At 38.5% G+C, this 27,846-nt stretch overlaps 1 protein-coding gene across 1 annotated transcript; it reads left to right on the top strand.

Annotated features, from left to right (window-relative positions):
* Positions 1–570: 570 nt before the first annotated feature.
* On the top strand, positions 571–26,877 carry LOC133652721 (uncharacterized). Its single transcript, XM_062051774.1, has 13 exons — positions 571–774; positions 3,187–3,255; positions 17,356–17,482; positions 17,688–17,773; positions 17,837–17,998; positions 18,066–18,179; positions 18,260–18,328; positions 19,728–19,828; positions 19,952–20,005; positions 20,105–20,152; positions 22,165–22,279; positions 26,219–26,297; positions 26,438–26,877. Exons 1-13 carry the CDS (start codon positions 571–573, stop codon positions 26,548–26,550), a joined length of 1,341 nt encoding a protein of 446 aa, XP_061907758.1. The 3' UTR covers positions 26,551–26,877.
* The last annotated feature ends 969 nt before the right edge of the window (positions 26,878–27,846 follow it).

The raw sequence follows: 27,846 nt of genomic DNA, 5'->3' as shown, positions 1-27,846 counted from the left end.
ACTACATGTTTATGAAATAACTATTTGTATTTAAAATACCTTTGCTAAATTTTTATACAACATAACGTATATTTTTATCCAACCTAACGTTACTACATTTTTATGACATAACTATTTGTATTTAAAATAACTTTAGTACATTTTTATGACATAACTTTACTACATTTTTATATGACATAACTTTACTACATTTTTATATATATTTTTATTTAACATAACTTAACTACATTTTTTTTACAACATAACTAATATATTTGTATACAATATAACTTTACTACATTTTTATGACATAACTACTTTATTTGTATTTAAAATAACTTGAAATTTTTATACAACATGACTACTATATTTTTATACCACATAATACTTTACTACATTTGTTGATTGACAACATAACTTAACTATATTCGTATACAACATCACTTTACTGCATTGTTATACAACACACAGTAACTTTACTAAGTTTTTACACATGTGCTTATTCCTGCGTCCAGCGAACGCACCTCACGTTGCCTAGCGACCGTGGACGCAGTGTATCACATGTACACGTACACACTTCATGCAGTCGAGATGTCGCAGGACGACGTCACGTTCAGAGAGTTGCTAGAATTGGCTTTCGGGACCCCCCGCGCGGGCGTGGTGGACTTTGGCGCGCTGCACCGGCTGCTGCGCGCGCTCCTCACGCACCTGGGGGTCGGCGAGTCCAGCACCGCGCAGCAGACTCACCTGCAGCTTCTGGGCCGGATCCAGGCCTGCGAGGACCAAGTGGTCACGGTAAGAAGCGCGACATGTTTCAACAATAATGTCACGGACGATGAGCAAGAGTTTGTTTAATAATCGGGTAATTGAGCAAGACCGGAACTCTTTTCTGTCTTGTGCCAACACACACACACACACACGCACGCACGCACACACACACACACACACACACACACACACACACACACACACACACACACACACACACACACACACACACACACGCACATACACACACACATTCTTGTATGTGTTATCTTCTTGAGACCTCCGAAAAACGGCTCCCTCTTTAGGACCACCCTTTCTAGATATATACAGATGTGTATTTACAACATTAATGATATATACATACACTATATTGCCAAAAGTATTTGGCCACCTGCCTTGACTCACACATGAACTTGAAGTGCCATCCCATTCCTAACCCATAGGGTTCAATATGATGTCGGTCCACCTTTTGCAGCTATTACAGCTTCAACTCTTCTGGGAAGGCTGTCCACAAGGTTGCGGAGTGTGTTTATAGGAATTTTACACCATTCTTCCAAAAGCGCATTGGTGAGGTCACACACTGATGTTGGTCGAGAAGGCCTGGCTCTCAGTCTCCATTCTAATTCATCCCAAAGGTGTTCTATCGGGTTCAGGTCAGGACTCTGTGCAGGCCAGTCAAGTTCATCCACACCAGACTCTGTCATCCATGTCTTTATGGACCTTGCTTTATGCACTGGTGCACAGTCATGTTGGAAGAGGAAGGGGCCCGCTCCAAACTGTTCCCACAAGGTTGGGAACATGGAATTGTCCAAAATGTTTTGGTATCCTGGAGCATTCAAAGTTCCTTTCACTGGAACTAAGGGGCCAAGCCCAACTCCTGAAAAACAACCCCACACCATAATTCCTCCGTTGACCCCTCTCTGTCAGTTAACGTGGCCTACCACTTGGTGGCTGAGTTGCTGTTGTTCCCAAACTCTTCCATTTTCTTATAGTAAAGCCGACAGTTGACTTTGGAATATTTAGGAGCGAGGAAATTTCACGACTGGATTTGTTGCACAGGTGGCATCCTATGACACGCTGGAAATCACTGAGAGCGGCCCATTCTTTCACAAATGTTTGTAGAAACAGTCTCCATGCTTAAGTGCTTGATTTTATACACCTGTGGCCGGGCCAAGTGATTAGGACACCTGATTCTGATCATTTGGATGGGTGGCCAAATACTTTTGGCAATATAGTGTATATACAAATATAAAAAAGCTTGTTGTGAAAAATGAGTTGGAATTTCACAACAAAAATGTCACACTTTCACAAGAAAAACTTAATTTTGGCAGTGTTATAATAAAAGTCGAAATTTTACTTAACGCAAGTCAAAATTTGACAAGAAAAACTGAACATTTGTGCAATATTATGATAAAAGTTGGAATTTTACTCAATAACAGTCGCAATTTTACAAGAAAAAGCTTAAAATTTTGGCAAATTTATGAAAAGACTCGTAATTTTACTCGACAAAAGTCCCAATTTAATAAGGAAACTTAAAAATGTTGGCAATATTATAATAATAATCGGAATTTTACTCTGCAAAATGATGACAAAAGTCATCATTTTACTCCGAAAATGTCACTATTTTACAAGAACAACAAAAAAATGGGCAATATTGTGATAAAAGTCTGAAATGTATATGACAAATGTCACCATTTTGCATTAAAAAGCAAAAATTTTACATAAAAAAAGTAATAATTTTACATGAAAATATTGCAAGATTACAGAAACCGAAAGAAAATGTGAAATTGTTCCCAATTTTATAAGAAAATAGTCAACACATTGTGACAAAAAGACTACTTTTAGGTTGTTGTTTTTGATTTTTTTGTTTTTAATTGGTTGTTAGTCTCATTATTTACTTCAAGTCATTACAATGTCTCTTTATACATATATATTTAATTTTTTATTAATATTGGCCAAAGGGGGCGCATTTCAATTTCTTACACACACTTGATATTACATATGTTGACCAGAGGGGGAGCACTTTTAAATGCGACACACAGTCAATTTGAAAAATCCCTCCTTTTTGGGACCACCCTCATTTTGATAGATTTCACCACCAGGGGTGCAAATGAGACATTCTCTATTAGATGCAATGGTTTTCCGTATTGGGACCATGATTTATGTCATCACTTGTTCACACCTCCTCATATGGAAGCTACTTTTTCTTGTTGATGTCTCAAGAAGGGTAGAAATACAAGAACACGCACACACACACACACACACACACACACACACACACACACACACACACACACACACACTGACGTCTGGAGCATTTTAAACTTCAAAACAATTCATAAGTTTCTGAATGCAATTGCTGGAATGCACGTGACGTCACGTCCGGTGCTGAGTGTGTGTGTGCGTGCGTGTGTGTGTGTGTGTGTGTCACACATTCAGGCCATGAAGCTCATCCAGGAAGTGCAGCAGCAGATAGAGCAGGTGAAACGGAAGGGGGAGGAGCTTCAGGTGAGTAATTATCATAATTTATTAATTATTACACCCTATTCCAATTTATTTATTTATTACACTTTTCTTACACTCAGAAGACTGTAATGAAAATAATTTTCATATACGAGTACAAGTACTAATGAATAGTAGTAAAACTAGTAAAAGTACAACAGAATTCAATTGTTCTAGTACTGTACTTTATACTAACAAAAGTACTACAGAATAATAGTAAAAGTATTAGAGAAAACTAGTACTGGATGCCAATGCAAGTACTACAGAATACAAGCAAGGGTACTGCTGCATATTAGTAAAAGTACTAATGAATATTTATAAAAGTACTACCAGATACTGGTAAATGTACTACTGAAGAGTAGTAAAGTACCACTGGATGCTAGTTACAGTACTACAGATCACTAGTACTGGATACTAGTAAAAGTACTACACAATATGAGTAAAAGTACAACTGGATATTAGTCAAAGTACTACTGATGCTACTGGATATGAGTAAAAGTACTCCTGTATACTAGTGTGACTCGAGATCAGGATTTTTGTGCATGCCTTGTATACACTTACTCGGTGTAGTAGTATTAACATCAGTAATAGTATTAGTAGTAGTATTAACATCAGTAATGGTACTAGCAGTAGTATTAACACCAGTCGTAGTACTACCAGTAGTTTTAATGCAATCATAGTACTACTAGTAGTATCAACACCAGTTATAGTACTAGTAGTAGTAACACAATCATAGTACTAGTAGTAGTATTACCACCAGTAGTTGTACTAGTATGAACACAAGTAGTAGTACTAGTATTAACACAAGTAGTAGTACTATAGTAGCATTAGCACCAGTAGTAGTATTGACACCAGTAGTAGTACTAGTGATAGTATTAAAACCAGTAGTAGTACTAGTGGTAGTATTAATACTAGTAGTAGTACTAGGAGTACAAGTATTAACACAATTATTAGTACTAGTAGTAATATTAACACAATTAGTAGTACTATCAGTAGTATTAACACCAGTAGTAGTACCAATGGTAGTAGTATCTACACCAATGGTAGTACTAGTGGCAGTATTAACACAAGTGGTACTACCAGTGGTAGTATTAATACCAGTAGTAGTACTGGTAGTATTAACACCATTATTAGTACTAGCAATAGTGTTAATATTATAAAGATATAGAAGTAATCATATTAGTATTATAAAGATATAGAAGTAGTAGTGTTAGTATTATAAATATATAGAAGTAGTAGTGTTAGTATTATAAATATATAGAAGTAGTAGTGTTAGTATTATAAAGATATATAGTAGTAGTGTTAGTATTGTAAAGATATATAGTAGCAGTATTAGTATTATATAGTAGTAGTTTTATTATTATAAAGATATATAATGATATATTGTAATAGTGTTAGTATTAAAAAGATATATAGTAGTAGTGTTAGTATTATAAAGATATATAGTAGTAGTAGTGTTGGTATTATATTGTAGTAGTGTTAGTATTATATAGTAGTAGTGTTAGTTGTAGTGTTAGTATTATATAGTAGTAGTGTTAGTATTATAAAGATATAGAAGTAGTAGTGTTAGTATTATCTAGTAGTGTTAGTATTATATAGTAGTGTTACTTTTATATAGTAATAGTGTTAATATTTTATAGTAGTAGTGTTAGTATTATATAGTAGTTGTGTTAATTTATATAGTAGTAGTGTTAATATTATATAGTAGTAGTGTTAGTATTATAAAGATATATAGTAGTAGTGTTAGTATTATAAAGATATATAGTAGCAGTATTAGTATTATATAGTAGTAGTTTTAGTATTATAAAGATATATAATGATATATTGTAATAGTGTTAGTATTAAAAAGATATATAGTAGTAGTGTTAGTATTATAAAGATATATAGTAGTAGTAGTGTTGGTATTATATTGTAGTAGTGTTAGTATTATATAGTTGTAGTGTTAGTATTATATAGTAGTAGTGTTAGTATTATATAGTTATAGTGTTAGTATTATATAGTAGTAGTGTTAGTATTATAAAGATATATAAGTAGTAGTGTTAGTATTATCTAGTAGTGGTAGTTTTATATAGTAGTAGTGTTAGTATTATATAGTAGTGTTAGTTTTATATAGTAGTAGTGTTAATATTTTATAGTAGTAGTGTTAGTATTATATAGTAGTTGTGTTAATTTATATAGTAGTAGTGTTAATATTATATAGTAGTAGTGTTAGTATTATAAAGATATATAGTAGTAGTGTTAGTATTATAAAGATATATAAGTAGTAGTGTTAGTATTATCTAGTAGTGGTAGTTTTATATAGTAGTAGTGTTAGTATTATATAGTAGTGTTAGTTTTATATAGTAGTAGTGTTAATATTTTATAGTAGTAGTGTTAGTATTATATAGTAGTTGTGTTCATTTATATAGTAGTAGTGTTAATATTATATAGTAGTAGTGTTAGTATTATAAAGTAGTAGTATTAATATTATATAGTAGTAGTGTTAATATTATATAGTAGTAATGTTAGTATTATATAGTAGTAGTGTTAGTATTATATAGTAGTAGTGTTAGTATTATATAGTAGTAGTATTAATATTATATAGTAGTAGTGTTAATATTATATAGTAGTAGTGTTAGTATTATATAGTAGTAGTGTTAGTATTATACAGTAGTAGTTTTAGTATTATATAGTAGTAGTGTTAGTATTATATAGTAGTAGTGTTAATTTATATATTAGTAGTGTTAGTATTATGTAGTAGTGTCAGTATTATATAGTAGTAGTGTTAGTATTATATAGTAGTAGTGTTAGTATTAAATAGTAGTAGTGTTAGTATTATAAAGTAGTAGTGTTAATATTATATAGTAGTAGTGTTAATATTATATAGTAGTAGTGTTAGTATTATATAGTAATAGTGTTAGTATTACATAGTAGTAGTGTTAATTTATATAGTAGTAGTGTTAGTATTATGTAGTAGTGTTAGTATTATATAGTAGTAGTGTTAGTATTAAATAGTAGAAGTGTTAGTATTATAAAGTAGTAGTGTTAGTATTATACAGTAGTAGTGTTAGTATTATATAGTAATAGTGTTAGTATTATATAGTAGTTGTGTTAGTATTATAAAGTAGTAGTGTTAGTATTTTATAGTAGTAGTGTTATTATTGTCACGACGTGGACTTTGGTGACGCAAATTATTGCATGGGTTGCTTTCCCGGAATTCAAGCGAACCAGACTGGACAAGGCGTGAAGGTAAAGACATGATTTATTCTCAACTCTAACAAAAGGTGTAAACAAAAGGCGCGCACAAGGCGGAGATACAAACTTGGCTAAGAAAACAAAACTGTCAAGACTTGGACTTTGGCGTGATTTGTTTTCGCGTGGTGCAAATGATTTGGACCATACGTGGCGTGAAGGTGGGTACATGATTTAATAATGACTACAAAAAGGAATAAACAAAAAGTGCGCACAAGGTGGAAGTACAAAACGTGGCTATGAAAATTGCAAAAAGGCAAAAACTATGAACAAGAAACAAAAACTTACTTGGCATGGAACTGTGAACATGGCATGAAGAAGAGTGATCATAAAGTGTGATGTCGCCAGGCAGACTAACAGAAAACAATGGACTTAAAAAATACAGACATGATTGACAACAGGTGTGTGAGTCCGAACAAAGAAAACAGGTGCGTGACATGACAGGTGAAACTAATGGGTTGCTATTGTGACAAAACAAACAAAAGTGCACAAAGAGTCCAATAACAAAACAGCACATGGCCAAACAAAAACATGATCAACACAGACATGACAAAAACCATACTTGCCAACCCTCTCGAATTTTCCGGGAGACTCCCGAAATTCAGCGCCTCTCCCGAAAACCTCCCGGGACAAATATTCTCCCGAAAATCTCCCGATTTTCAGCCGGAGCTGGAGGGGGCGTGGCCTCCAGCTCCATGCGGACCTGAGTGAGGACAGCCTGTTTTCACGTCCGCTTTCCCACGATATAAACAGCGTGCCTGCCCAATCACGTTATTCCATACGAGGCGTCCGGCATACCGCCAATGAGCATGGTGCAGATGGAGAAGATCTTCTCGGCGTCCGTGTTGGCGCACACGTTGCCAAAGCCGACGCTAGTCAGGCTGCTGAGGGTGAAGTAGAGGGCGGCGAAGTACGAGCTGCGCACCGACGGGCCGCCGACCGTGTTGTTGACGTAGGGCATCTCCAGGCGTTTGCCCAGCTCATGGAGCCATCCTCGGGGAAGAGACGGGAGGACAACAGGGTGACAAGAACTAAATCATCCAGACTAGAGATAAATTGTATAATTATGTTTATCTTACCTAAAAATAAATATATTTATTAATTTAAAAATACAAAACTAAATACGTTTTTACTATAGTCTGCTAAAAACATCAAAATTAATTGTATTTTTGTTTGTATTTTTTCTGACTCCTTATTACATCCAGCCATAGAATTATACATTATAATAAACATATTTGAAATAATTAATTTTAAATGATCATAATAATTCATTTAAAATGACCATATTTAATTATTAAAATAATTGCTAACAACTTTAGCATTTTATTCATTACATTTTGAAGCTCTCAGAAGCCAAGTTACGTTATATTTCTTAAGATTTATTTATGCAAGTTTGAAGTATCAATTATCTAAACAGTTTTATTTGCATATTTTCAGGATGTAGATGATATATATATATATATATATATATATATAAAAATATATATATATATATATATATATATATATATATATATATATATATATATATATATATATATATATATATATATATATATATATATATATATATATATATATATATATATATATATATATATATGAAATACTTGACTTGGTGAATTCTAGCTGTAAATATACTCCTCCCCTCTTAGCCACGCCCCCCGCTGTATAGTAGTAGTGTTAGTATTATAAACATATATAATAGTAGTAAAATGAAGATGTATAGTAGTAGTGTTAGTATTGTAAACATATATAATAGTAGTAAAATGAAGATGTATAGTAGTAGTGTTAGTATTGTAAACATATATAATAGTAGTAAAATGAAGATGCATAGTAGTAGTGTTAGTATTGTAAACATATACAATAGTAGTAAAATGAAGATGTATAGTAGTAGTGTTAGTGTCAGGAAGTGTTGGTGACGAACCCCATGATGCAGAGATGGCCGGATTGATGCAGGAAAACATGACTTTTAATGTCAACGATAAAATGCAGGAAAACAGGAAGCAAGAAGCACCTAACGGTAAACAGAAACCAGGAAATAACTAACAAAACTCCAGCACTGACTGGAAGGCGAGGCAGGTATAAATAGCAGCCGGCTGATTGACACCAGGTGAGGCCAGGCTGCCAATCAGCCGCAGGTGATGGGAAACAGCGCTCAGTGAAACAAGCAGGAAACTGTTGCGTCGACAGCTCTTCCTCCCAAGGAAGTCAAAGTCTGCTGTCCACTCCCAAGTTCTTTTAATGGCAAATAGGCTGTTGTTAAATTGACCACCAAAAGCAGTAGTTGGTATTTCGTTGTTTATTGTCAAAGCTTTGGCAATAATGAGACCAATCCAGCACCCAAGCGTTCCCTAGCCCGGTCCAGATCGGTCTAGCTCGGTCTCCCCTGTGCTCGTTATCTCAGGAATGTTATGGCAGTCTCAACAGCGCTCTGCCTGTCTACTCAAGGACACTCGAATCCAAGCACTTTGTACCACACGAGACATTAGCTGATGTAAATATGACTATAGGAGTTTTTAGAAAGAAGTAACACTTAAATATGGATATATGGAAAATATCTCGTTCCATCACTCCCCCTTTAAGATCTTCTTATAAGATCTTTTACTACTAGTTAAACACTTCTAAAGCACGCCCCACATTAAAGTAGGTGCTGTTTTTTTTTTCTTTGAGCAAGCTAGCAATAAAACAACAGCTTATTTACATGGGAGATAGATGGAGGGAGTCCACGTCAATGTCGTCATGGTCAGGGAAGTAAACCAACAATTCTCGAAAGTCTTAAAGTTACCACTTTGCTAGACCCCCTTTAATGACACTTAGCCCAAGGGGCGATAAAGCAACCGCATGAGGCTATGATGGCCAAAAAAAAAAAAAAAAAAAAAAGCTCCGAATGGAGACCAAGACAGACTTAATTAGGTCAGTCCACCTGCCTAATGTGCTTAGAAGCCAATCTTTGAAGGGGTCAGAGAGAGAGTTCCCTAGACAGGGCCTGGAGGCCCTTTAAGGCCCTCTGAACTGAGCCATCGAGGGTAGTGTTGTTAGGAATGAAGGTACAGCATTGGTCACCAAACATTGCACACACTCCTTCTTCCTTGGCTAGGATGTGGTCAAGGGCTATGCGGATCTGAACGGCCCTGAGGGAGGTCGGGGCAAGTTGTTCAGCAAGTCCCTCAACGGCGTCACGAGTCAGGTTGGTTAGTCCCAACGGCGGCGGGGAGTTAGAGAGGCCGCTGAAACAAGAGTTCCAAGGGGTGTTAATTTGGTGAGTGGGGTCACCAGTCTAACCATAGCACAAAGCCCAACGGCTGACGTTGGGATTCTAATGTACAATCTGTGCTTCCCACAACACCAGAATAAGTCAGCTCGTGCCTAAGGACCTATCCTAGAGCCATCTATCAGTGTGGTGCACCAGTAATGGTTGATGTCACCCAATTTGTTGGGGGACGGAGAGGGTCCTGTAATTTGAAAACGCGTGTAATTCAGCTTTTGGGCCACAAAGGGAAGAAGTCGGGTGGCATTGTCAACAGAAGGGTACACATGTCAGTCAACTTAAAAGGGGCGGGGTAAGTGTGGGAAAAGGGACGTCCAGCGGAAGAAGCAACACAGTCACCCAGGTTTTGGCATCCACCTGAGCCACAGGTTGTCTGCACCCGCTCCTAAGGTCAAAGGTCAAAGTTACCAGGCCTTCGGTGGTGATGTCATTAGCACGTACGGATGTGAGCCTTTGAAACACCACTGAGGTGGGGTGGTACTTTTGGTGCTACAGAGGGTGTAGAGGTAGTTAACGCCCTCTCAAGGACATTAATTTTAATAATTCCTTTAGCGTCTGTATCAGTCAGGTCAAGCCCCAAAACAACATAAAAGGGAAGATGGGCACAACTTACCAGAGTATGTTGTCTGCATCCGACACCAATGGTTCAGGGTTGAGTCGTAACAAATATAGAGGTTATTACCACGGTAATAGCTATTGTGTCCCCCGTAATTAATCACACTGCACAGGTCAAAAAATAAGTCTTGCTATCCCCTTTGACCCAGTCTATTTAAAGTCCGCTGTATGTTCTTAGACACTTGTCAGTCACTGTCGTCAGGAAGGATGAACTGAGACACAAAGACAGTAGAACACGCCCAAGGGATAAACGGGGATAAACATCAAACTTTTCACTTAATGTAACGACACATATAGTTATGCTGCAAACAAGCAAGAAAAACTAAGAAACATTTAGCATACTGGATTGGTCTCACACAAGGATATACAATATAGAAGTTGAAAAGAGTAATGTAGGTAGAAAATCTCTCTCGTCTCCTGGGCTGAGGGGCAGATGTTGTGGCGATGTCAGCAATGACATCCGCTGGTAATCTGTCAGGTTCTTCAGCTATAGTGCAGAGGGAGAGGTGGTACCAGGTGTCCCCTCCACCAGCCAGTCGAAGGGCGTGGGACGTCCGTTCCACGACCTTGAAGGGACCAGTCCACCTGAGCTCCGTCCACTTGCGTTTGATGACCTTGATCTTGACCCTCTCAGCGGGCGGAAGGGAATCTGTACAGAAGAACTGGCACACAAATTCTGCAATTTTTTGTGTAAAATACCATTTTGGTTTTACGCTGAGTCCTCCTTCCATGGGGGGCTGCTGGTCCTGTGAATGGCTGACCTGTATGCAGCTCATAGGGTGAAAAACTCAAAGGGCGGTAAAACAGTTTTATTCACGGACCTTCGAATGATCATTAACGCTAATTGCAACATGTCAATCCAATTAAATTTGGTCTGTGCACAGATTTTAGCCAATTAGTTTTTTATGTTCTGGTCCATCCTTTCAACCTTGCCTTGGGACTCAGGATGGTACCCCAAACCTGTGTTCTAGTCCGAAAGCCTTTTCGACCAAGGCTAAGTGAGTATTTTTTTTAATGGTTGCCGTTGTCTGACCTAATCTTTTTGGGGAAACCATGTCGGGGTACTAGATCATTCACAAGTCATTTAATTACTGATATTGCATCCTCTTTTGAGGTTGTTGTTGATTCCGGCCAACCACTGTGATTGTCAACACAAGTCAGTACGTACCTTTTCCCTTGTACCGTATTGATCATATCAGTGAAGTCAAAGACTATACATGGTTCACCCTCACCTCCTCCATTTTCTAAATTTGATCTATTAAACTACTATCGATGTGTAAAATCGTTATTTTCAAATTAAAATTAGTTATAACTTCTTACCCACGGGAAAAACGTTAAAACTATGGAATGTGTCAGAGTCGGATGATTGTCGATTTTGTTCCAAGGAGTCTGTATCCACCCTCACTCACCCCCTTCTGTTTCTGAAAAAAGGACTGTGTTAGTCATACTATCACTTTCAGAAACATCTCAGAAAAAGGTCAGCTAATAGTCAAGTAGCGGAGGACAGGTCATGTTTGAGGTCAATGATTGTCTCTTTAGCCTCTATGGTCCACTGGGGGGTGGTGTTAGGGTAGGGGACCCCTTAGCACTATCACAATTAACTCAAACTCAACTAAACCCTAGCTTTTATGTAACTTATTCAATATGGTGAAAGTAACAAATATGCTTATATTTATATTGTCACCAATACTAGAAAAATACTACCCTTGTGGCGAATGCTTTAGCAATAGTATTTTGAAATTTTACCACACCTGGTAGCCCCAATAATTCATTAAGTCAAGCTCATGTTGTAGAAAGTCGAATGATGCGGACACGTTTGTTACTGAATACTTTCTATCAGACTTCTGCCATGGCAACTTTGTGTATGTAATGAGCAACTATAATTATTTGATATGCTTAAATGTGTAATGTGTCGTTTTAGCTCAGCTGTTGTGTAGCTGCTAGCTCCTCGTAGCCTACAGGTGTCTAAAGTGCAGCCCATAGTTATGTGTTTAACATAACCATGGGCTAAACCTAAACAATTGAAAATGTGGTATTTGGGTGTCGGTGTAATGTTTGGCAGCTACGCCGTGTCTTATCATTGGACCTAAGTTCTTTGGTTTTGTAGGCGAGACAGAGAGCAAGGGAACAATGTGGGACACTATTGTGTCCATCTTATGCCATGCTAGCTGTTGCAAAGATAGGTCAACATGAGCAGCCACACCTTGAGTTCCAACATATATAAATAATCATAACATATGGCGAGTCGGGTGGCAGAACACACGGAAGCATCTCAGTCAGTCAGGGTTTTCACCGCTAGAGCCATTCCTGTTGTTTCAGGCTGTGGTATGCTTGGTAGTGGTGTCGCAGCTGGGTGGTTCAGCCATCAGGTAACACCAGGAATGTTCCTTCTTTGCGATTTGAATGTCAGGGTACAGTCTGTAAAGGAGGTCCAGCAATCTGACCCCAGCGAAGCCTTCGACCTTTAAAGAGGAAGCACACAGTTTTTTTGGTACCTCTGCATTCAGAATCGAATGGGTGGCTGATAAAATTGTCCGTTGACACTCATGTCCAGCAGGGGTCCTGTCGGTACTTCCTGCTGCGGCTCCTGATGTGGGCGTCCTCTTACACGCCTTCGTGTTCGTTTGTTGGCACGACGGAACCTTTCCTGTTCGGAAATGTTCGGACAGTCACGACTCCAGTGACCAGGCTGGTCACAACCGAAACAGTGTCTACCCACTGACAACACGATGCTTCAAAGCCGGTCTGGGCTTTGAAGCATCGTGTTGTCCACCACCCGAGTCCAACCGCACGTCTGTTGAGGATTCTTTCCTCCACCTGTTGGAACTCAAAAGCAAGGTCACCTACTGCCGAATATACTCTAGCTGATCTTTGACCTTTTGGTTCTTTTAACCTTTTATCTTCAGCGATCTGTAATTTAAGTAGTCGTTTCCTTGTTGCTCTGTCATTAGCCCTATTTTGCATGGGATGAATAAAATGTCCTGCCATATATTGTTTTTGGCACCGTGTATATCAGGGTTAACTTTGTCCAAAGTGTTTGGCCAAAGGTTCCCTCCCGGAGGTACAGGTGGGAAAACAAGGTCAACAATGGCTTGCATGTATGCATCGGCAAGAGACTTATATTAAAGTAGGCCCCTATAATTGTCATTTGTCAAAAATGTCTGCCGTAGGAAAATGGACAGACGTGTAGAAGGGGTTAATTTTCGGAGGCAAGATCAATCTTAGAGGGGGCGTGTTAATACCTCCTTCTCTTGTCACTGGAGTAGGGGGCGGTGTCAGTCAAAGTCTGGGCGGGTCGTTTGAATTGTCTTGCGCATGCGCGGCAGACAAAAAACCAATCAGTTCATTCTGTCATTAATCATCGTTTCTTTTGCTGCATTTCGTTTTTCCACGTAATCCCCGTTTACTTTTATCATACGCCAAACTCTTAAATTCTCTCCCTGAGTGTTCCATTTTCACCAGCGCACGCACACACACACACACACACACACACACACACACACACACACACACACACACACACACACACACACACACACACACACACACGAGCGCGCGTAAGCACTCACACTCACACACACTCACACTCAGCAGTACACTCTCTGCGTTTCACTTTACCATAAAACTTCCAGTTACTTTTTTTAATTTATTATTTATTTTATTTTACCAGACGTTTGAGTTCACGACTTTTCGAGTATTGTAAACTCCCTCTTAACCCTTTCAAGGAACGTTCTCCTTTTTTTTTTTTTTTCTTTTTTTTCTTTTTTTTTTTTCTCTACCTGCTAGTTCCATTGTCGACAACCGTCCATTCAATTGATCATTGAACGGTAGCCAATCATCACATTTTGCCCCGCCGCCATCACATTTCTGTTTGTCACACTCCAAGGCCATTGTGTCTATATTTTCTTAATTCTAGTGCCCTCAACGCAAAGGGATCTTCCAACCCGCTTCCTTAGTTTTAGTGTCTTATCACACTGGGATCTATCAACCCGCTTCCTTAGTTTTAGTGTCTTATCACACTGGGATCTATCAACCCGTTTCTTTAGTTTTAGTGTCTTATCACACTGGGATCTATCAACCCGCTTCCTTAGTTTTAGTGTCTTATCACACTGGGATCTATCACCCCGTTGCTCTTTTAGGCGGCGACCAACTACCCAGGGTGAGCCACACCCAACTATTAGTTCACTCGTCAATGAAACTGCCCGTCACGGTAATCGAGACACAATGCCGTGAGTTGCACACTCCAAGGCCATTGTGTCTATATTTTCTTAATTTTAGTGCCCTCAACGCAAAGGGATCTATCAACCCGCTTCCTTAGTTTTAGTGTCTTATCACACTGGGATCTATCAACCCGCTTCCTTAGTTTTAGTGTCTTATCACACTGGGATCTATCACCCCGTTGCTCTTTTAGGCGGCGACCAACTACCCAGGGTGAGCCACACCCAACTATTAGTTCACTCGTCAATTAAACTGCCCGTCACGGTAATCGAGACACAATGCCGTGAGTTGACCACTTATTTACAATTTTAATGCAATGGCAGGCTCGGCAAAAATGCAATCAATCTATCGAAATCACAGCTCTGCGTCTGGGGTACAATATAGTGTTTGACTTACAGACTTCAGGACAGACTCCTAACGCAGATTTTATCTAAAAAGAAAGGTTCTGCTCACCTTGAATTGGCCAATTGAGTCTGTCCAGAAGATTGCAAGAAGTCATCGATCAACAGCGTGCCATCTCGGACGAAGCCCCCAAATTGTTGCGTCGACAGCTCTTCCTCCCAAGGAAGTCAAAGTCTGCTGTCCACTCCCAAGTTCTTTTAATGGCAAATAGGCTGTTGTTAAATTGACCACCAAAAGCAGTAGTTGGTATTTCGTTGTTTATTGTCAAAGCTTTGGCAATAATGAGACCAATCCAGCACCCAAGCGTTCCCTAGCCCGGTCCAGATCGGTCTAGCTCGGTCTCCCCTGTGCTCGTTATCTCAGGAATGTTATGGCAGTCTCAACAGCGCTCTGCCTGTCTACTCAAGGACACTCGAATCCAAGCACTTTGTACCACACGAGACATTAGCTGATGTAAATATGACTATAGGAGTTTTTAGAAAGAAGTAACACTTAAATATGGATATCTGGAAAATAAGAGCGCTGACAGGAAATAAAACACAAACTAAAACATAACCAACCTGTCAGTGACAAGTCTGACAGTTAGTATAATGACGATATATAGTAGTAATAAAATAAAGATATATAGCAGTGTTAGTATTATAAAAATATATAATAGTAGTAAAATACAGACATATAGTAGTAGTGTTAGTGTTATAAAGATATATAAAAGTAGTAAAATAAAGATATATGGTAGTAGTGTTAGTATTATAAAGATATATAGTAGTAGTAAAATGAAGTTATATAGTAGTTAGTATTATAAAAATGTATAGTAGTATCAAAATACATAAATATAGTAGTAGTGTTAGTATTATAAGGATATATAGTAGTATTAAAATACATGTAGTAGTAGTGTTGGTATTATAAGGATATATAGTAGTATTAAAATACATAAATATAGTAGTAGTGTTAGTATTATAAAGATATATGGTAGTAGTAAAATGAAGATATATATAGTTAGTATTATAAAGATATACAGTAGTATCAAAATACATAAATATAGTAGTAGCGTTAGTATTATAAGGATATATAGTAGTATTACAATACATATAGTTGTAGTGTTAGTATTATAAGGATATATAGTAGTATTAAAATACATAAATATAGTAGTGTTGGTATTATAAGGACATATAGTAGTAGTAAAATACATATAGTAGTAGTGTTGGTATTATAAGGATATATAGTAGTATTAAAATACATAAATATAGTAGTAGTGTTAGTATTATAAAGATATATAGTAGTAGTAAAATTAAGATGTATAGAAGTTAGTATTATAAAGATATACAGTAGTACCAAAATACATAAATATAGTAGTAGTGTTAGTATTATAAGGATATATAGTAGTATTAAAATACATAAATATAGTAGTGTTGGTATTATAAGGATATATAGTAGTATTAAAATACATAAATATAGTAGTGTTGGTATTATAAGGATATATAGTAGTATTAAAACACATATAGTAGTAGTGTTAGTATTATAAAGATATATAGTAGTAGTAAAATGAAGATATATAGAAGTTAGTATTATAAAGATATACAGTAGTACCAAAACACATAAATATAGTAGTAGTGTTAGTATTATAAGGATATATAGTAGTATTACAATACATAAATATAGTAGTAGTAGTAATAGTATTATAAGGATATATAGTAGTATTAAAATACATAAATATAGTAGTAGTGTTGGTATAATAAGGATATATAGTAGTATTAAAATACATAAATATAGTAGTAGTGTTGGTATTATAAGGATATATAGTAATATTAAAATACATAAATATAGTAGTAGTGTTGGTATTATAAGGATATATAGTATTATTAAAATACATAAATATAGTAGTAGTGTTAGTATTATAAAGATATATAGTAGTATCAAAATACATACATATAGTAGTAGTGTTAGTATTATAAGGATATATAGTAGTATTACAATACATAAATATAGTAGTAGAGTTAGTATTATAAGGATATATAGTAATAGTAAAATACATACATATAGTAGTAGTATTGGTATAATGAATATAGTGGTTAGAGTGTCCGCCCTGAGATCGGTAGGTTGGAGTTGAAATCCCAGCCGAGTCATACCAAAGACTATAAAGATGGGACCCATAACCTCCCTGCTTGGCACTCAGCAACACGGGTTGGAGTTGAGGGTTAAGTCACCAAAATGATTCCCGGGCGCGGCGCCGCTGCTGCCCACTGCTCCCCAAGGGGATGGGTCAAATGCAGAGGACAAATTTCACCACATCTAGTGTGTGTGTGACAATCATTGGTATCTTTAATATTTAATCTTTAATCTTAATAGAGTAAGTATTGGTGGTTGTGTAGGAAAGTACGTGTGAGACGTTGGACGGCGTGAAGGACGTCAGCGTGCGTCTACAAGATCGTGTGATGGCGTTGGAGGCGGGAAGAAAAGTAGACGAGGATCAGCTGGAGCAGCTCATCACCAACACAGGTGATTAACTCCGCCTATGAGAGACTGAATCTGCATGCTAACTTTGTGCTAACTCTAGGCTAACTTTGTGCACATTTTATGCTAACATTGTGACAACTTTGCACTAACTTTGTGTTAATGCTCAGCTAACTTTGTGCTAACTCAAGGCTAACGTTGTGCTATCTTTAGGCTAACTTTACGGTAACACTGTAACAACTTTGTGCAGACCAGCGAGACATGGTCAGAATTCTGGACGAGCGTCTGAACATCCAGCAAGACGCCATTAACTCGCTGAGCGACCAACTCCACCAGGTGAGTGGCGTCACCACACCCCCTTTGTTAGTCAGCCTGTCTTGTCATCACCTTTGACCTCAGCTGGACAACCTGCAAGTAGCCTTGGACCACATGTTGCCGCCTCTGACCTCTGACCCCTCCGGCGACCTGGAGGACGGCGGGGAGACAAACGTCGGCAGGACGTTGAGTCTTCGGTTTGAGCGCAAGATGGCCGAGGTCTTGCGGCGGCATGAGGACACGCAGGTGGGGCGGTGTAACGTCATCACTATGGTGACGACGTCATCACTGACTGTCCTGTGTGCGCACGTAGCACGAGCACGGCCCGCAGGCGTCCATCTTGCAGCTTCAGAGAGACTGTCACGACCTGCGAGAAGCCATCGGTGGTCTCCATGACGACAACAAACACAAACATGTTCACATTCAGGTGGGCGCCCACGTGCATGCTGACTGAGTATGTGCGCGACTTGATGTTACCGCGGCAACTAAACTGTGACGTTACCATAGCAACTGCTGAGGAGCCAAGAGGAGCTGCAGGAGAGGAAGGTTGACAGACACTCGCTTCACACCACACTCGTAAGTGTGCGCTCACACTTGTTATATGTTGTGATCATGTGACCTGACTTGTTATATGTTGTGACCATGTGACCTGACTTGTTATATGTTGTGATCATGTGACCTGACTTGTTATATGTTGTGACCTGACTTGTTATATGTTGTGATCATGTGACCTGACTTGTTATATGTTGTGATCATGTGACCTGACTTGTTATATGTTGTGATCATGTGACCTGACTTGTTATATGTTGTGATCATGTGACCTGACTTGTTATATGTTGTGATCATGACCTGACTTGTTATATGTTGTGACCATGTGACCTGACTTGTTATATGTTGTGATCATGTGACCTGACTTGTTATATGTTGTGATCATGTGACCTGACTTGTTATATGTTGTGATCATGACCTGACTTGTTATATGTTGTGACCATGTGACCTGACTTGTTGTATGTTGTGATCATGTGACCTGACTTGTTATATGTTGTGATCATGTGACCTGACTTGTTGTATGTTGTGATCATGTGACCTGACTTGTTATATGTTGTGATCATGTGACCTGACTTGTTTTGATATGTTGTGATCATGTGACCTGACTTGTTTTGATATGTTGTGATCATGTGACCTGACTTGTTACGATATGTTGTGATCTTGTGACCTGAATTGTTGTTTTGATTATGTGACATGACTTGTTATATGTTGTGATCATGTGACCTGACTTGTTTTGATATGTTGTGATCATGTGACCTGACTTGTTACGATATGTTGTGATCATGTGTTACGATATGTTGTGACCATGTGACCTGACTTGTTACGATATGTTGTGATCATGTAACCTGACTTGTTACGATATGTTGTGATCATGTGACCTGACTTGTTACGATATGTTGTGATCATGTGACCTGACTTGTTATATGTTGTGATCATGTGACCTGACTTGTTATATGTTGTGACCATGTGACCTGACTTGTTATATGTTGTGATCATGTGACCCGACTTGATATATGTTGTGATCATGTGACCTGACTTGTTACGATATGTTGTGATCATGTGACCTGACTTGTTACGATGTGTTGTGATCATGTGACCTGACTTGTTACGATATGTTGTGATCATGTGACCTGACTTGTTATATGTTGTGATCATGTGACCTGACTTGTTATATGTTGTGATCATGTGACCTGACTTGTTTTGATATGTTGTGATCATGTGACCTGACTTGTTTTGATATGTTGTGATCATGTGACCTGACTTGTTTTGATATGTTGTGATCATGTGACCTGACTTGTTTTGATATGTTGTGATCATGTGACCTGACTTGTTTTGATATGTTGTGATCATGTGACCTGACTTGTTTTGATATGTTGTGATCATGTGACCTGACTAGTTTTGTTATGTTGTGATCATGTGACCTCAGTGTCAGCTGGACAAGCAGATCCAAGATCAGTGGAATGACATCCAGGACAGAATGTTGCTTCCAGAACCTTCCCAGCAGGTCCACGCCGCTGGAATCAGGAAGTAAGGAACTTACTCCCATCATGCATCATTCCCATGTCATCTTAACCGTGTGTGTGTGTGTGTGTGTGTGTGTGTGTGTGTGTGTGTGTGTGTGTGTGTGTGTGTGTGTGTGTGTGTGTGTAGACAGTTGCTGTGTCTCTCCTGTGACCCGCCCGTCATCACACACCTTCATGCACCGTGAGTATCTGCACGCACATCACGTGCACGCTCACATGCCGTCAGTCATCACAGTGTGCGTGTGTGTGTGTGTGTGTGCGCGTGCGTGCGTGTTACCAGTGGAGCGGTGTCGCCCAGCAGAACTTTGACGAACTTCACAGACTTCAGGTGAATTTCTCCTTTTGGCCATAGGGGGCGTGAGTGCCAATCAAACAAGAGCACATAAGACATTTACATAGAACAAGTAGACTTATAAAAAAAGAGCACATAGACAGACATATACTCATATAACATATAATATCCATATATTATTCATTAGTGGTGTAACGATTAATTGATATATCGATTTATATTCCTTAAATTCAACTACATTGATCTGTGTTCAGCAAGTTGGCCTTCCGGGAAGATAGGTATCGATCCAAAAATCTTTTGAAAAGGAAATCGATCCATTTTATCAATACTACAAAACGGAAAACGTTGGATTGAAGTACGGCAGACATTATGACGTTGAACACTTTCAATGATAGTAAATTAAACTCCAAATCCGTCTGCCCGTCTGTGACGTCATCGCCACCAGTCACCAAAACAAAGATGGCGGCCGAGAAAGGTCACAACAAACACAAACGCTACAAGACAACAGCAGCATATCTAAGAAGGACAGCTGCAGACTGGAGAAACTGATCAGGCGGGCCGGTTCTACGATCGGACTAAAACTGGACTCACTGGTGACGGTGGCAGAGAAGAGGACTGTGGAAAAACTGGTGAGCATCCTGGATGATGCCAGTCACCCTCTGCATACCGTTGTCAGTAGCCAGAGGAGCCTGTTCAGTGCTAGACTGCTTCATCCCAAGTGCAGGACTAATAGACTAAAAAACTCCTTTGTCCCACACGCCATTAGACTGTACAACTCCTCTCTGGGGGGGAGGGGAGGTACTAGGATGACAGGGGATGCAAAACAATAACAGTGTAATACGTTTTCATAACATGGTCACTAATGCCTAGTTTCTCTTGTTATATTCTTATTTTACTGTTATATTTGTATTCTCATTGATGCTTTTTGTTTTTATTCTACTGTAATATTTTTCTATTTTGTTTCCATTTATACCCCCATTATTTACTTTTTAAAATTCGATCTCAATTCTGTACACTGCTGCTGGAATTTTAATGTTCCTGAGGGAACTCTCCTGAAGGAATCAATAAAGTACTATCTATCTATCTATCTATTTTCTCTAAAAAAGCTCAAAAAATGTATACTTACTAATTAATAATAAGTTTTGTTTTAAACGGACATCCATCCATCCATCCATCCATTTTACAATATAATTACAACACTTTATGTACATATTTATATACAGATTTGAACAATAAGTTATTCACTGAAATATATTTATTAATTGTGGTTCTTACAAAAAATATATCTTATAAAATATAAAAGCTAAAATGTCTCATAAAGCTCTGCCCCTTTAATTAATGCATACTAAATAATTTAACTTTAGCCTACTACTACAACCATATTATTTACCAGCAACATAAAGTGAAACAGAGGCAGAGGTGTCCTGCCACAGTCAGTAACAAATAAACAGAAAACAGTAGTGGTGGTAGATAGACACAGAGCTTCATCAAACATCTGATCCACTGAACAAAGAGCTCCAAAAATCTTGACCTTTAGACTGCCATCAGTTTTACTCCCTACACTTAACCATGTGTTTCCTACTGCCTGCAGACTTTGCACCCTTTGTTATATACACATGTTGTGTTTCTAATATAAATACATTTAATAAAGTCAAATACAAATAAGGCAACAAGAGAAGTATCCTACACTTCTCTTTTGTAAAGTAAATCTGAACAGCCAATATGGGCATCTACATCAACTATATGATTTGCCTGAGAAGTTGGAGAGGACAAAAAAAACAAACAAAAAAATGTTTTTATTATTTTTATTTGTGGCGGACGTAATTCTTTTGTGGCGGGCCGCCACAAATAAATGAATGTGTGGGAAACACTGTAGTAGTAATACTAGACATAGTAGTAAGTCTATTTATATAGAAGTTATACTAGTCACACAGCAGTAATACTATTCATATAGAAGTAACCCTAGAGTAGTACTATAGTAATAGTATTGATTACAAGCCAAATAGTAAAAAAAATGTTTTAAATAAATGTTTACTTTGTGCCTTCAGGTACCCCAGAGTGTCCCGCAGTTGTGGGGGGGTTCACACGGTGACCTCTGGACCCCAACGAAGCGTCAATGGGTGGAAACACTGCAGCCAGACAGCAGGGGGCGCCACCGTGCAGGTAAGACATAGACCAGGGGCCGTACTTATCAAGCTTCTCAGAATTACTCCTAAGAAGTCTGCTAAGAGTTGACTTAAGAGTAAATAAATTATTCGCTGAAAGCTGCACTTAAAAGTTAGTTATCAAGCGTCTTACTCACACTTTCAGCGAAGTGTAGGACTGAATCTTAAGTGTCACACTCAGAGCTGAATTACGACATTACTATGTGCCGTAAATGGAATTTTAGGTGACGTCATTTCTGTGTCCATAGAAATGACCAATCACGGAAGGGAATCCGTTGTCTAAGAATAAAGAAATATCTTGGAAATATTTAAGTGGACAATGGGAGTGTATATTTTGACAATAAACTACAAAATAATACAAAACAAACTAGTCCCCGCCGGCACTCACGCTACCGCTCCCTCTCGCCCACACACTCACTGACGTCACTCACCTCACGGCCACACACATACGCTACTGTCATAACATTTTCTTTCCAATTCATTAATTAGGCAACTAATTTGAAACTGGTGTGGGTGGCTCTATATATACTAGCCCACTGCAGCCACATGCAGAAATCAACATGGAATCGAAAAGTATTTAATCTGTGTCAAAAATAATACCCGCTCTGTCTAAACGATACCGTTTGATCAGCTGCTCGTCATCAAACAAATCCAGGACATCGTTCCGCTCCCTGAATGTTCGCGCACGTCTCTCTCGCCTCAGTGCCATCCCCTGCTGGCAACTCCTAACCACTTAAGACACCTCTGAAGGTCTCTTAAATATCGTGGAGAGTAGGAGTGATTCTTAGACTTAGGAACGTTGATAAAAAGCTTTTATTCTTAAGTTTGAGAGTAGGACTAAATTTCGCAAATTCTCAGGACTTAAGTGTAAAATGGCACTCTAAGAAGCTTGATAAGTACGGCCCCGGAGTTCCACGACCTTTTCAAGGCAACGTCCAAGTTCTTGACCACGACCCAAAACGTAGATCTTACACCTCAAACCCCTGTGGGATAAATGTTTCATTTTGTAGAAAGGCTTAAAAACATGCTCCGTATTTAAAGACAAGTCTTATTATTAGTTATCAATATTTCACATTCTTCTACCTATTTCGACATTGCGACACAAGCACCAATAAGAAACTCTGACAACTCTCATCGACTCTTGAGCTGATTCGCTTCCTGTCACGAGCACACTGCGGTAACGAGGAGTATTGTTGCAGCTGGAACTCAATTGATGTTCTACCGTTGTCTTCTTAACAATCCGTGACGAGTACTAGCAAAGTGTCATCAACAGAGTACTAAATAAAAACTTCAAAATAAAAAGTACTTAATCAAAGTACTGAATAAAAACAAAAAAATAAAATGTGCTAAATAAAAGGTGCAAAATAAAAAAACACTAAATATAAAGTACAAAATGAAAGTCCTTAATAAAAAGTAATAAAATCTATAAAATAAAAAGTGCTGAATGAAAGTCCCAAATAAAAAGTAATAAAAGCTATAAATTATAAATGCTTTGTGAAAGTACTAAGTAAAGTACTTAATAAAAAAGTATTAAATAGAAAGTACTAAATTAAAAAAGTACTCAGTAGAAATTACTAAATTAAAGTACTAAATAAAAATACTAAATGAAAAGTAATAAATAAAAAAGTACTAAATGAACATACAAAATAAAAAACCCAGTAAAAATACTACATGAAAGTAATAAATGAAAAGTAGTAAATAAAAAGTACTAAATGAGAAGTACAAAATAAAAGGAATGAAAAGTACTAAATAAAATTACAAAAAAAACCTAAATAAAAAGTACTGATAAGTACAAAATAAAAGTTCTAAATAAAAGGAATGAAAAGTACTAAATACAATTACAAAAAACAACAACTAAAAAGTACCGAATGAAAAGTACTAAATGAAAAAAAGACCAAATAAAAAGTCCTAAAGTTCTAAATGAAAAGTACACAACAAAAAGTACTAAGTAGAAGTAAAAAATAAAAGGTACACAACAAAAAAGTACTAAATAAACAGTATTAAATGAAAGTACTAAGGGAAAAGTACAAAATAAAAAAGTATTACATGAAAGTACTAAATAAAAAGTACAAAATGCATACCTGAAGATCAGCAAAGTATGCTGAAGAGGGAAAATACCAACATGTCAGTCACTCTCCAAGGGGCGTGATATTTTTCGGAGTATCTCAAAGATCAACAGGTTGGTGACCTCTGCTTATAGTAGGGCTGCAACTAACAACTAGTTTGATAATCGATTAATCTGTCGATTATTACTTCGATTAATCGATTAATAATCAGATAAAAGAGACAAACTACATTTCTATCCTTGCCAGTGTTTTATTGGGGGAAAAACAGCATACTGGCATCATGTTCTTTCAACTTGCCAAATAAAACAAGGAAAACATTGCAAAAATGTTTTTTTTTAATAAAGTGCACCATTGTCATGCACAATAGCAATAATTTTGCTTGGGGGAATTTCAAACCTGGCTACTACCTATTCCAAACATTCTGCAATGTTGGATGCTGAATGTCTTTCCTCTAGTGCAGGGGTCGGCAACCTTTACCACTCAAAGAGCCATTTTGACCAGTTTCACAAATTAAAGAAAACAACGGGAGCCACAAAACTCTTTTGAAATTTAAAATGAAATAACACTGCATACAAAGTTTTTTTTTGCTTTGTGCTATGTATAAACCAGACACGCGGCCGCACCTTAATATGAAAATGTAATGTTACGGCGGCCCGCGAGTTTTATATGAATGGCGCTTGACAGCGTCATACTTGCCAACCCTACCGGTTTTACAGAGAGACTCCAGAATTTCAAGGTGACTATTCTCTGGAATATCTGCTAATTTTCATCCAATCAACAATAATAAGGGCGTGCCGTGATAGCACAGCATTTAACACTCTTACTAATATGCGCCACACTGTGAACCCACACCAAACAACAATGACAAACACATTTCGGGAGAACATCCGCACCGTAACACAACATAAACAAATACCCAGAATCCCATGCAGCCCTAACTCTTCCGGGCTACATTATATATATTAAATAGATCACCCTTGATCACCCCCTGGGAGGTGAGAGGAGCAGTGGGCAGCAGCGGTGGCCGCACCCGGGAATCATTTTTGGTGATTTAGCCCCCAATTCCAACCCTTGATGCTGAGTGCCAAGCAAGGAGGTAATAGGTCCCATTTTTATAGTCTTTGGTATGACTCGGCCGGGGTTTGAACTCACAACCTACCGATCTCAGGGCGAACACTCTAGCAAATGCAGAGAATAATTTTGCTACACCTAGTGTGTGTGTGACAATCATTGGTACTTTAACTTTAATATAGCTTTATCGGCCCGGCTACATTGATCCATTATGAAACGAACCTGAGATATTTCTGTCCGTTACATTTATTTCGAAATTGGGAACCGTGCGTTTTCTCTCAAAACGGAGTCAAATGTGCCGGAGACACATTATCATTCCCGCGTTGCAACAAAGGGATAACGTTAACGTTATCCCTTTTACTCATTAATGCCTGTTGCGACTCAAAACACAGAAAATGCACTCTCCAAGAAGTTCCTAACACTCTGAAAGTTAATACACAACAGTTGCTGCTTCGCTTCCTTAAAAAAATCTTGTCGCCGTCACGTGAGCTGCACATGACACATCATTGGCTGGCTTACTGCCACCTCATGAGACGTAGCCTCAGCGCCCCCCTGGCGCTGTTTTGTACTGTTTTTGTACTTTGATTATTGTTTCTCAGCTGTTCATAAACGTTGCAGTTTATAAATAAAAGTTTATTAAAAAATAAAAAAAATGAATAAACGTAGCCTCAGCGCATGCGCATCCAACGATTCGATGACTAGATTAATCGCCAACAGTTTTTATAATCGATTTTATCGATTAGTTGTTGCAGCCCTAGCTCCATGTTTACTCGGTGGGGATGGGTGTGTGTATGTGTCAGTCAGAGGCGACTAAGACGGTGGGGACACACGAGGCGCTCAGCAAAGAAGGCCACTTCCGCCCAAACAGCAAATTAATAGGTATGTTGGTGTTGTGCTCACAGCTGAGCCAAGTGGCAACCACTGACTTGTTAGCATGATTAGCAACCATAAAGTCACTTTTCTTTTGTCAAACCAGACTGTCAGCATCAAAGTGTGTGTGTGCATGTGTGTGTCTCCAGCTTCCAGATCCGCGTCTGCTCAGGCCCGCACACCTCAGAGTTCTTCAGGTCGCATCTTTGGCGCCAGATCGAGCGTAGCTCCGCCCCTGAGCAGGCCCTTGTCGACTTCCTGAAAAGATGAAGATAAGTCACGTCGTGACATCATCGTCTTTACGTTGTTTTGTACCATTAAACATTTTTCAAACTTTCACCATTGACACAAGTGCTGTTTATTCCATTTGAGACACAGCAAAGCACTTCCTGTCTTGGCCACGCCCCCATACTTTGACGGCGCAGGAATGTAAATAATGAATGTCTCCTAGTTAGTTTATGTAATCACAAGCGACACTACGTGTGTAACCTTATGACAAGGATCAATCAGAAGGACGTCACTGACATGTCAGCATGTTGCTGCTAGTTAGTGTTTCACCGTGCACGTCACCACACACTACACAACAGGCTATAAACGTCAGCGGCTAAGCTAGGCTATGCTAACGACAAACAACGGCCATTGAGCGCGTTCTCGGCTCAGCTAGCCGTCAGCACACTACGCTACGTGGACAACCGACTTGCGTTCGTTTGAAAAAGTGTTGAAATTGTCATCAATGTCGTCACAAAGTGAATTTTTAACAGCAAAGCCTCACCACGAAGCGCCAGTAGCAGCTTCTTCGCCTGCTGGGCGGCACCCACTGCGCTGTCTCAAGTGATCGCTGATTGGTTCATTCTGTTTTGGAAGGAAGCGCTATGACTCCGCTGATTGGCTGCCGAGGCCAGGCTTTGATAACTACGGGTGTGTTTGATTTGTTGTAACTGCGCGCTGAGGTTGGCCGGGGTCCTAACAGGTCAACGTAGTGGTCGACCACTTTGTTTGTGGCGGTGCTTAAATCAAACTGTCTCTACCGCGTTCATACGCAAGAAAGCTGTGGCGCAGCGCCCTCATTTGTCCGAAAGTGAGTATTACAGCTCTCTGTTCTTCTGTGACACCACAAAGTTGCGTCATAAAACATGTTTTCACGCTGCTCTTTCATCTTTATTAGTACTATTTATAAACTATCTTTACGAGCGATCATGTCAGTCGTTACAAAGATGCTTGTTGTTGAAGTTTATTTCAAACATACATAGTTATGAGGCATCGCATATTTCATACTATTAGTTCCAGTAACTTATAGTTGATTAAAGTGTGAGTGGTGCAGATCTGGACAAGATCCAGAAAGGTTGAGTTCGAGGCTGATTAAAAATGAGTCACCATGGCAACGAGCGGGCCAATGGGGGCCCAGGAAGCTGTTTACAAGGGGGTGTGACGTTTCTATGGTTGCCTGTTCAGGTATTAAAGTCCCCCCCCAGACTGCCGTTGCTCTTTAGTCTTCTTCTTCCTCCTCCTCTTCTTCTTCACTTTCACTAAACGCTCGCTCTGCTCTCACGCACGCGCA

This window comes from Entelurus aequoreus, linkage group LG06 (genome assembly GCF_033978785.1).
Source record: "Entelurus aequoreus isolate RoL-2023_Sb linkage group LG06, RoL_Eaeq_v1.1, whole genome shotgun sequence".
NCBI classification, from domain to species: Eukaryota; Metazoa; Chordata; class Actinopteri; order Syngnathiformes; family Syngnathidae; genus Entelurus; species Entelurus aequoreus.
This window is presented reverse-complemented; position numbering and strand designations above follow the sequence as displayed.